This window comes from Panthera pardus, unplaced genomic scaffold (assembly GCF_024362965.1).
Source record: "Panthera pardus isolate Hobbes unplaced genomic scaffold, ASM2436296v1 HiC_scaffold_7, whole genome shotgun sequence".
Taxonomy (NCBI): Eukaryota; Metazoa; Chordata; class Mammalia; order Carnivora; family Felidae; genus Panthera; species Panthera pardus.
The window spans coordinates 33477434-33489727 of NW_026527002.1; the positions used below are offsets into that span (position 1 = coordinate 33477434).

General features: G+C 43.9%; 1 protein-coding gene across 1 annotated transcript; it reads left to right on the forward strand.

Annotated features, from left to right (window-relative positions):
- Positions 1 to 7552: 7552 nt before the first annotated feature.
- On the forward strand, positions 7553 to 11298 carry LOC128775293 (uncharacterized). Its single transcript, XM_053896192.1, has 2 exons — positions 7553 to 8183; positions 10724 to 11298. The coding sequence occupies exons 1-2, from the start codon at positions 7565 to 7567 to the stop codon at positions 11065 to 11067; spliced, it is 963 nt and encodes a 320-aa protein (XP_053752167.1). The 5' UTR covers positions 7553 to 7564; the 3' UTR covers positions 11068 to 11298.
- The last annotated feature ends 996 nt before the right edge of the window (positions 11299 to 12294 follow it).

A 12294-nucleotide genomic window follows, 5' to 3' on the forward strand; every position in this document is an offset into this window, starting at 1 on the left:
TATCTTGCTGAAATAGAACTAGTGGGTTTGAGTTCTATAGAAGAATCTTTTTCTTTACTAAGAAATAGATATTTTTAATACTTGGAAATATCTGAAAATTTAATGATTAGCCTCCAAAAGCCATGGGTTCCTCCCTTTTCTGCAGTTGATGTGACATCTAAGGTCCCATCCTAATCTAACATTGTAAGGTTTGTTAGTATAAAACCTTTTCTGATTGCAATCTTTCTTCTGTGACTTTTTTCTAGCCTCATAATAATGTAAAATAATAACCTTTCTATCTATAATAATTTACTTTTCTTAGTTCATACTTTCTCATAGAAATAGTATTCTTGTCATAATAATGCCATTTATTATTCCCAGTGGTGAATTTTCCATCATTAATTCATGTAATTACCATACAAGCTTACTGCTGTAGCAAGACAGGTCCTGGGATCTCTGCCATCAAGTTAGAAAAAAATAAAAATGGGAAGTACTTGTAGGGGAGAAGAAAACATTGTAAGGTTGTTACATTTTAGAATACATGTGAATTCAAATATATATATAATTTCTTCAAGTTAGAGATAAATCATTTATTTAATAGTGCAATACAAGTTTTATAACATTTAAAAATAATGAATGTTATAAATCAGAATTTCCCAAATGTTCCAAATACTACTACTCCAGGTTGTTAAAAGCATGAATTACCCAAAGAAATGCAGCCATTGCCCGATCAATTGTTTGAAAAATGCTGTTTTAAAGTTAATCAGCTTTGGGGTGCCTGGGTGGCTCAGTTGGTTAAACGTCTGACTTTGGATCAGGTCATGATCTCACGGTTCATGGATTCAAGCCCCAAGTCGGACTCTGTGCTGTGCTGACAGTTCGGACAGAGCCTGGAGCCAGCTTCAGATTCTGTCTCCTTCTCTCTCTCTCTCTGCTCATGTTCTCTCTCTCTCTCTCTCTCTCAAAATAAATAAACATTAAAAATTTTTCAAAAAAAATAAAATAAAGTTAATCAACTTCAATCACCAAAGTACCTGTCAGAGACTTATGTTAATATGTATTTATCCAAAATGGGATATACTTATCTCTTGCATTTCTTGAACCCATTTGCTCGGAGAGATTTTCTTCCCCTCCTTCCCCTAGAACATCTCTCAGGGATGCTGAAAACACAATGAAACCAGTTTGTGAAATAACAGATGAAAAGGTTAAAAAAGTAATTTGTAGTCTAGAAAGAAGAAAAGGGCTTGCATTTATGAAGCCCAACGATGGTTTAGGGAATGGAGTAAAAGATAGATCATGGCAAGACTCCCTGCACTTAGGGAGGTGTCTAAAAGGAATCTTTTAACATAAGCAACCGGAAGTCACTTGTTTAAGTTTTGATGTGACATTTTTCAAATGAAAAATTTACAGGCGAGGTGAAGCAAATCAAAGGAAGCTTACTATAATGTTATGGTGCCCTCTTGTGGTTCAAAACCAAAATGACCCTCCCTTTGCAAAATTAATTCTGGCACCATAGTAGCAAATATTTTGGAGCTTAAATAACCTTTTTCATTGTTCACCCAAACTGTTATCAGTGCTTATCTCTTTAGAGTAGTATTAGGGGCAATTTAATCTCATATATTTCTGTAATGGTTGAAGTTTTGCAAAAAGTATGCATTGCTTTGGTGAGCAGAAAACAATAAGAACAAAATATAAAAATGTAAGAGGAAATGATCATCTTTCTCAGGTAATTTTTCAGAATATAGAATTTAGGTTAAAGTACTAGTTAATGTCCTTAATCTTTTGAAACAAATAGCCATCCCAAGATTTTGAAGTTTTTAATTTGCAGAGTTACACCTATGTAAATATTGTATCTGGAATTATGAGTGATGATTGATTTTTGTTCTTTTCTAATCCAGCTAAAAACTTTTGCCACAGAACAGATTTTGTGATGAGAAATCAAATATGGTCACTGAAGAACAATGAGATATTATGAAGGAAGACACATACTATATTAGGTCCAGGTTAAATTAGTATATGAAAGCAAAAATATTATTTTGTTAAAGTACAAAAGGTGAACCATTAGGGCAAATAGCACATTGCAAATCACTGACAGAAAAGGTTTCATAGCCATCCAACACCTGAAATACTTTTGGTTTTCTCCCCAGGAAGAAGAAAATATTAAAATACCCTTGAAACTTTGAATTCTACAAAATCAATAAAGTATAGACAGTCTCACGTCTAATCTCAAACATAAAGGATCCTCCTCGCTGAAGTAGCCCAGAAAGTCAGTGATTCTGATGACAGTTCACAAATTCTCCTGTTTCTAAGAAGCAAGTTAAACCAAAAGTGTACTTTGGCTGGGTAACTTGATAGCTGTTCTGAATCAATGTCAAGGGAGCAATCTTGGTTTGCCTGCAGCCTGTCTGTTCTGAATTCAGTCACATGCTTTCTGTTTTTTCTCAGCGTAATCCACTCTAATCAAGTTGAGATTCTTGAAGAACATACACAGGAGTTCAGTTCATGTGGCTTTAAAACTCATTTTTTTCAGGATAATGTTTTTCTTGGAAAGACATGGGAGGTTTGTTTTGTTTTGACAGGCTCTAATTAGAAACGCTGAAATACTGGAAGGGAATGTTAAGGAAAGGTAATGGCAAACCCATCTACAAAAGTACTGCCTCTACTGAGCACACCTGCTCTTAGAAATCCCCCAACCCCTGGGTATTGACCTTAGCTTCCAGTGAACAGTGTGGGGCCTTCACATCACCTGCCGCACTGCCCACTACACTGAAGAAATTTTGCCTTTTTCTGAACACACGTTAAGAACTGCAATGTTAAACCAAAGCTTTTGGGAGAAATGGCTGATTGCAGGTCTGGGCAAAAATTGTACAAAATGAGCATGGACCATCCTGTCATTACAGAAGGCAAGGAAGCTATCAAAGACTGCCAGAGTTATATCAAAAGAACATGCTGACTGTGTTTAGATCCATAAATTGATAATAATATTTTTTATAACAATAAAACTCTTATTGGTCACTTTTGAAGGATGCTAGGGAACAAACACATTATTTGGAAAACTGTTAAGTAATAATTAAGCATTTATCCTGCCTTTCCATGTAAGAACTGTAAGTTAAGGTAACCATAGTTGATATTAAAAGTTTCTTTTTTATAGACATATTCTAGCTAATAAATGAAGAAGGAATTGATAAACTAAAAAATAATCATTTTGTTACTCCAAATGAAATAGTAGACCTAGGTGGTAATACAAATGGCTGCTGACTTCTTTAAAAGGTAAGAGACAGGGGGTGCCTGGGTGGCTCAGTCGGTTGGGCCTCTGACTTCGGCTCAGGTCATGATCTCATGGTCCATGAGTTCGAGCCCATCGTCGGGCTCTGTGCTGACAGCTGAAAGCCTGGAGCCTGCTTCGGATTCTGTGTCTGCCTCTCTCTCTGCCCCTCCCCTGCTCGCACTTTATCTCTCTCTCTCTCTCTCTCTCTCTCAAAAATACGTAAGCATTCAAAAAAAAAAAAAAATGAGAGACAGACGTTACATGCATCCTGATGGAAATAGTCCATAGTTGTGAGTGTTCTTACAAAAATATCTAACATAAAAGTGATCTAGCTTCCAGATCTGCCAATTTATAGAAATTACAGGAGACAGAGCAACAAGTTAAATGACACCTCAGAGGCAATCACCAAATTCCTAACTGTGGAAAACTGTACAAAACATGCCACCCAGCCTCTTGTTTTCTTCTTTTTTTCAATGTTTATTCATTTTTTTGAGAAAGAGAGACACAGAGCACCAGTGGGGGAAGGGCAGAGAGAGGTGGAGACACAGAATCCAAAACAGGCTCTAGCTCTGAGCCCCACAGAGCCCGATGTGGGGCTTTAATACATGAACCATGAGATCATGACCTGAGCCGAAGTCAGATGTTTAACCAACCGACTGAGCCACCAGAGCACCACATGACCCAGTTTCTTAAAGACAAAATAGCACTAGTGGGAGTGAAGGTATACCTAGAAGAAAGTTGAGAGACATATAAACCAATTGTAATGTCTCCCCATTCAAACGAACCAAATGTTAAAAAAAAAAAAAAATACTGAGAAAATTTTAACAGTGATATTTAATATTAAAATAACTTCAGTATTATAATAGAATTATAATAATATTGTAAAAGGGTCCTTATCTTTTAGAGATACTAAAATTTGTGAATAAAATAATATGATATTTGGGGTTTACTTAAAAATAATCCAGGGTTAGAAGGAAGTGGACAAGGTTATAGATCAAGGAGTGATAAACTATAGCCCAGAGGCCAAATCTGGCCCACCACTTGTTTTTGTAAATGAAGTTGTTTTTTTGTTTTTGTTTTTGTTTTTTTAACATTCAAAGTGCATCGTCTTCTATTTTTCAATGTTTATTTGTTTTTTTTGAAAGAAGGAGAGTGCTCATGTGAGCAGGGTAGGGGCAGAGAGCGAGGGAGACAGAGGAGCTGAAGCAGGCTCCAGGCTCTGAGCTGTCAACCCAGAACCCGATGCAGGGCTCAAGCTCATGAACTGTGAGATCAAGACCTGAAACGAAGTTGGATGCCTAACTGACTAAGCCACCCAGGCACCCCTGTAAATGAAGTCTTATTAGAATACAGTCATGCTCATTTATTTATGTGTAGTCTATGGTTGCTTTTCAGCAACAATGGCAGAGTTGAGTATTTGTAACAGAACAGTTTGGCCCTCAATGCCTAAAATATTTATTTTCTTGCCCTGTACAGCAAAAGCTTTCTGATAACTGGTATAGCTAAATCAAAATTGGCTATAAGTAAGTGGATAATTACTGAAACTGGGTGATGGATACATAGAGGTTATACATCATATTATGGGACATGTAATGTTTTAAAATTTAAACAAACAAACCAGTATATTGTGGTTGGTTTTAGGAAAAAGTTTTGACTTGGCCTTTGACTTTATCATTGAGGATGGCATCCTGGTTCCACTCCAGGGTGCATCTTACCCAACACTCTGCCTCTAAAGACACTCCCAGGGACTGTTCAGAAGTGCGTATGGCTGTCTACCTTGAGAACTACCTCAGAGGCCTTAACAAGGCCTTGACCTGCCTCAGTCAGCTTCATCAAAACATCCAGAAGACTGTCCATGGGAAGCAGCCTGGATGGATCTCCTTTGCTTACTCACTATCCTTTGAAGAACCTACTACATCTAGAAAGAAACTTTTTGTTTTCAGGATAACAGACACTGTACCTCTCCAAGAAGTATCTCTATTTCTTAGAAAAACAAGTTGATCTTTCAATGCTATGAAGATAATGACACTTGGAGGCTCTTAAAATTGACAGAAAGTCACAATAAATCCTATATACCTTATAGATAAGCATACACACATGTATGTATCATGCTGCAAAACCCACAAAATAAACTCATTCCTCAAATACACTTACCAAATACAGGCTTTCCTAGAGAAACACACAGTTAACGACTTTCAGAGCAAGCTCGGTCATTTTAGAAGTCCAATTCTGGTTCCTCCAGCAAGCACCTATTGACCATCTGCTCCCCTCACGGTGTGTTGCTAAGCAGTTGAGAGACAGAAAGATGCATGAAACACTGTTCTTGGTCTGAAGGATCTAGTGTTAACAGATTAGGATTATAGTGGTTTGTAGTACAGGAGAGAGAGGAGAAGCCATTGCAGTAGTTTCTTTTATTACATACTTAGCACACATGCCTACATGTGTTAAGCATTCTAAGGATTTTATATCATTTAATCTTTACAATAAACTATGAAGTAAGTGTTACTGTCCTCATTCTACACACTGGTACTTAGAGAGGAAATAACTTAAACCCACACTCTGTCATACTCCAAGCTGCTCTCCTAAACATCATTGGTAGTTTAAACACTGAAATGAACATTTTTATTTTGTTTGCACCATGGAGACGCATTTATAAAGAAGCTCCAACTACATGTCACTGTACTGGGTTTCCTCTCATCTCTCATGAGTTGGATCTCATCTTTGACCACCTTGAGCAGGAATGAGACATTTTTGTTTATGCCAAGTTTGAAGGACAATGTGAAAATTCTGCGAATTTTGTAATCGCAAAAGAAGTTGGTATCTATCATTTTTTAAATTGTTTTGTGGTCTTTTAACAATTTTTTAAAAGTAACCTCTATACCCAACATGGGGCTAACTCACTACCGCAAGATCAAGAGTCCCATGCTCTACAGACTAAGCCAGCCAGGAGCCCTGGTATCTATCATTTTAAAGAAACACTGGGCCCTCTCCGTTCATGCTCTGTCTCTCTCTGTCTCAAAAATAAATAAACATTAAAAAATTTTTAAAAAATGGGGCGCCTGGGTGTCTCAGTCGGTTAAGTGTCCGACTTCGGCTCAGGTCATGATCTCACGGTCTGTGAGTTCAAGCCCCGTGTCCGGCTCTGTGCTGACAGCTCAGAGCCTGGAGCCTGTTTCAGATTCTGTGTCTCCCTCTCTCTCTGACCCTACCCTGTTCATGCTCTGTCTCTGTCTCAAAAATAAATAAACGTTAAAAAAAAAATTAAAGAAACACTGGAACTTGGCTTGAGGGACTAAGAGAAAAATTACCAGGTGTACTCACAACTGCAAAGAAAAGACCTCCCCTCCCCCCCCCCTTCCCGGAACCAGCCAGGGTGTGCCCAGTTGTGGTCTGACCTAAAAAGCTGTAAGATCCTCCCTCGGGGCCTCTTAGCGTCACCGGCAACGAGTGTGCCGAGGACCGGGTTAGAACCTGCAATAAACGACCCTTGCCGCTTGGCTTTACTCTGGACTCTGGTGGATTGTTTTCGGGGGGGGGTCTCTCGAATCGGGGCATATAATTTGGGGGCTCGTCCGGGATCCCCCCAAACCCACCAGACCCCAAGTCAATGGGTCGTCCCTGAGACCGATCGGTAAGTGAGCCGGCTCTGTCCGTTTCTGTTTGTGTTTGTTTCTGGCTCTCCCGCGCGGGATCTGTATCGGTGACTGACACAGCCCTGGCGGACGCGCTATAGGGCAGTCGGTCGGGTCCAGTAGGAGACGTCCACTGGCACCCGTCTGGGGCACCTTTTTGGGCCCATCGGAATTTTTCTGTTCGGGTGGCAGACACGCAAAACGTGCTAGTGATCTAAGTGTTGTGTTCTCTATTCTATAACCTTTAAGTGTTAAACTCCTTCTCTTTCACAGGTGACCTGGCCTGGCCCAGCCAGAAATCCTCATAACTTTACTGTTTCTCCTTTTAATCCTTTCCTCCACCTCCAGGATACAGATGGGCCAATCTCAAACCACTCCTCTTTCTCTCCTCATTGCTAACTTCAGGGAGGTTAGAACCAGAGGACAGAATTTGAGTTTAGACATCCGGCGGGGAAAATTAATAGCCCTCTGCCACTCTGAATGGCCAACCTTCGGCGTTGGATGGCCAACCGAAGGAACTTTCTGCCTCCCTATAATTGCTAAGGTGAAATCAAAGATTTTTCTACCAGGTCGCGAGGGACACCCGGATCAGATTCCCTACATTCTTGTATGGTGGAATTTAGTGGAAAATCCACCCCCTTGGTAAGCCCCCTTCCTATCCTCGGGAACGTGTAAGGTCCTTGCCATGCGGCCTGCAGATCCCCCAAAATCAAGGACGCCAGCCGCGCCCTTGTATACCATATTGCCCGATAGTCAGGACCTACTATCCCTAGACCCTCCACCCTATCATCCCCCTCCCCTTGTACCCCAGGCCCTGCCCGCAGCAGCCGCCCCACCAGTCGCCCCGCTAGTTGCCCCCCCCAGGGGAACCGGGAGGACGGGAAGCGGCAGCTGCGCGGAACCAGGAGGATGGGAGGCAGCAGCCACACCGGGCCCCATTGAAAACGAAACCAACCGCGAGGGGCCAGCCAGCGGAACCCGCGGGCGCACCCAGCGTGAGCCAAACCCTCGGCTCCCCGACTCCACTGTGGCCCTACCCCTGCGGGAAATAGGACCCCCCGATGAAGCAGGCAACCCCCGACTCCAGTATTGGCCCTTTTCCACCAGTGACCTTTACAACTGGAAAACACAGAACGCTCCATTCTCTGATAACCCTAAAGACCTAATAGCTCTTTTAGACAGTGTCATGTTCACCCACCAGCCCACCTGGGACGACTGTCAGCAGCTCCTCCGCATCCTGTTCACTACAGAGGAGCGAGAGAGGATCCAATTAGAAGCAAGAAAGCTGGTTCCCGGAGACGACGGTCGGCCGACATCTAACCCTGACCTCATTAATGCAGCTTTCCCCCTAACCAGACCTCCACAGGACGAATGGGACTACAACACGGCAGAAGGTAGGGGAAGGCTACTCATTTATTGCCAGACTCTGATGGCGGGTCTCCAGGCTGCAGCTCACAAGCCCACCAATTTGGCTAAGGTATATTTGGTTGTACAGGGAAAGGCAGAGAGTCCAGCTGCTTACTTAGAGAGATTAATGGAAGCCTTTAGGCAGTTTACCCCCATGGATCCAGAAGTTCCTGAGAACCAGGCTGCTGTCATTATGTCCTTTGTAAATCAAGCAGCTCCTGACATTAGAAAAAAAAAAACAACTCCAAAGGCTAGAGGATTTAGAAGGTAAACAGATCCAGGATCTGCTCCGTATAGCACAACGGGTCTACAACAACAGGGACGCCCCAGAAGAGAGACAGATCAAGGCCACAGAGAAAATGACTAAAGTCCTGGCCGCTATAGTCCAGAAAGAACAGCCACCCCCAGAAGGCACTCAAACAACACCAGGCGGCACTTAGATAAAGATCAATGCGCCTATTGTAAAGAAAAAGGCCATTGGATACGAGAATGCCCCAAGAAGAAACAACCCCGCCCCAGCCAAGAACAATGGCAGCCTAAAATAGCCCCCATACTGTTTACCCAACATACAGAATAGGGAGGATGGGGTTCGGATCCCCTTCCCGAACCTAGGGTAACGTTGCAAGTGGAGGGGACCCCGGTCCAGTTCCTAGTTGATACCGGGGCACAGCACTCAGTTCTGGTCAAGCCCCATGGAAAAGTATCTGAAAAATCATCCTGGGTACAAGGGGCCACCGGAATAAAGAGGTACCCCTGGACAACTCAGAGGACTGTGGACTTAGGAACTGGGAAGGTAACCCACTCCTTCCTGGTCATTCCCGACAGCCCCTGCCCCCTGTTGGGGAGGAATTTGCTTACCAAAATGGGGGCCCAAATTCATTTCCAACTGGGGGGATTGCCAGCGGGGAGCGGGGGCGGGGCCACGGCTCGCGCAGCGGCGGGCAACGCTGTAGCGTCCCGCGGGCCGCCGGGGCACGCATCCCCGGGGCGCAGCCCTGCGCACGACTCGGCCTCGGCGCGAGCCGCCCCGACAGGGCAAAGGGGGCCGAGAGGACTTGCAGGACCAACCATTATTGGATGCGGACACCATCTGGTTCATCGATGGAAGCAGCTTCGTTCACCAGGGACAAAGGTATGCGGGGGCGGCCATAACTTCAGAAACCGAGGTCGTTTGGGCAGAAGCCCTACCCCTCGGAACCTCGGCCCGGAAGGCTGAACTAATAGCCTTAACCCAGGCCCTAAAGTTAGGAAGAGACCGCAAGCTAACTGTGTACACTGATAGCCGATATGCCTTCGCCACCGCTCATGTACATGGGGCGATATACAGAGAACGGGGGCTCCTCACAGCTGAAGGGAAAGACATCAAAAATAAAGAAGAGATTCTAACCCTGCTAGCAGCCTTATGGGAGCCCAAAAAGCTAGCTAGGGCAATTGTGCATTGCCCAGGACACCAGAAGACAACTGACCCAGTTTCCCGGGGCAACAATTTGGCCGATCAGACTGCAAAAAACATAGCTCGGCCCCCAGCGCAATTGCTGACCCTACAGCTGCCAGACCCCGGACCCCGGGAATTGCTCCCCAGCCCTGAGTATTCAGAAAGCGACATTCAATGGATGAGTAAACTTCCTATGACCCGAATCAAAGATGGCTGGTGGAGAGACTCCAAAAGCAGCATTATACTCCCAGATAAACTAGGATGGCAAGTTCTAGAGCGGATCCATCGCAGCACCCACTTAGGTTCCTGGCGAATGTTGGACTTACTGAGACAGACTGGACTAAAAATCAGAAATGTCTCTGATAAGGTCGATCAAGTAGTCACTAAATATACAGTGTGCCAACCCAACAATGCGAGTAGCAATCCTCAGACAACAGGGGTAAGACAAAGAGGGAGCAGACCAGGGACCTATTGGGAAGTAGATTTCACTGAGGTAAAAGCAGGAAAATATGGATATAAGTATTTGCTAGTTTTTGTAGATACCTTTTCAGGATGGACTGAAGCCTTTCCAACCAAGAATGAAATGGCGCAGATTGTAGCCAAAAAGATCCTAGAAGAAATCCTGCCCAGGTATGGTTTTCCAGTAATGATAGGGTCAGACAATGGACCTGCATTCGTCTCTAAGGTAAGTCAGGGACTGGATTCCATACTTGGGGCTGATTGGAAATTACATTGTGCATACCGACCCCAAAGCTCAGGACAGGTAGAGAATGAACAGAACATTAAAGGAGACCCTAACCAAATTGACCATGGAGACTGGCGCTAATTGGGTGGTCCTTCTCCCCTATGCTCTGTTCAGGGTGCGTAATTCCCCATACAAACTGGGACTCACACCCTATGAAATAATACATGGTAGACCATCCCCCATCATCCCTAACCTAAAAGATAACCTTGTCAAAGCTGAGAACGATAATAGTCTTGAATTCTTGTTCTCCCTACAAGCCTTGCAGAGGGTCCTTGAAGATGTATGGCCCAAATTAAAGGAACTCTATGAGACTGGACCCCCGCCTATTCCACATCAATTCCGGCCAGGGGATTGGGTCCTCGTCAAACGTCATTGGCAGGGAACTCTGGAGCCCAGGTGGAAAGGACCCTTCCAGGTCATCCTGACAAGGCCTACTGCCATCAAAGTAGACGGAATCGCCACCTGGATCCATTTCGCCCACGCCAAACCAGTGGACCCGTTCTCAGACCTCATCGGACCTTCAAAGACAACCTGGACTGTTGATCGGACTAAGGACAATCCTTTAAAATTGACCCTACGCCGCCAACGGACTGAGCCGTAACTATGGTACTTGCCCTCCTCTTGATTGTTCTGCAAATTCTGTCTGTAAATCCAAACCCCCACAACCCCTATAATTTGACATGGGAAATTACTAATTTAGAGACTCATGAAGTCTACAACAAAACCCTAGGAACTGCCCCATTAAATACCTGGTGGCCAGATTTATATTTTAGTTTAGAAAAAATTAGTCCATTAGAAGAAAGGGAAGGAGGTAAATGGAGGCAACTGCAAAGGAGGGTATCAATAAGTAGAAATGGATTTTATGCATGTCCGGGATTTAGGACGGGGGCGATGAGGCGCACATGTGGAGGGTTTGAAACCCTCTATTGCGCAGTGTGGAGTTGCGTCACCTCCAATGATGGGGAAGGGAAGTGGGAAGTAAAACCCCAATTTATTGAAATGTCCTATGTCCAACCATGTACCCACACCAGGTATGATGAAAACTGTAACCTTATTCATGTAAGATTTACAGAGGAGGGGAAAAAGGACAGGCGGTGGGTCTCAGGGCTCACTTGGGGACTCTACTTATATCAATATCCCCTCTTTGGGACTGCCATTCAAATAAAATTAAAAGTCTCCCCGGTGGGGCCAAATCAGGTATTAGAAAAAAGAAAAAAAAAAAAAAAGAGACGAGCTTATCCCCAGGCAGATCCCCACTACTCCCTCCAGCAGGACCCCCGTCCTTATCCCAGGAGTAAAAGCACAAGCTGTCCAAGAAAATCAGAACCCAGAAGGCATAGATTCCCTATGGAAATTGCTAACAGCAGCGTATGAGGCCTTAAACCGATTGGACCCTGAGGCAACAAGGGCCTGCTGGCTATGTTATGATATAAAACCCCCCTTCTACGAAGCCATAGGTCTCGCTGCCCCTTTTTCACAGTCAGGAGAAGAGTCGCCAGCAGCTTGCAAGTGGAATCGAAAGGGCCCCGGCCTCACACTGCAAGCGGTCACTGGCAATGGGACTTGTATAGGAAAGGTCCCCTCTAGCCATATCCAGCTCTGTGCCCCGACTAATTACTCTATGGATGAATCTAAATGGATAATTCCAGCTCCTGACAGTTGGTGGATTTGTTCTAAGACAGCGCTCACCCCATGTGTTAGCAGAGATATTTTTAATTCGTCACCCGAATATTGTATCATGGTATTAATATTTCCAAAGGTTATTTACCACCGAGAAAATGTTGTATATGATCTGTGGACAGAAGGGACAGAAGCAAGAGAGTCAATA

Bases quoted from the DNA above. Each gene is read 5' to 3' on its own strand.
- LOC128775293 (XM_053896192.1), top strand. From the start codon at position 7,565: ATGCGGCCTGCAGATCCCCCAAAATCAAGGACGCCAGCCGCGCCCTTG. The intron at 8,184-10,723 runs GTCGGCCGACAT...TCTCCCTACAAG, and splicing joins GCTGGTTCCCGGAGACGACG to CCTTGCAGAGGGTCCTTGAA.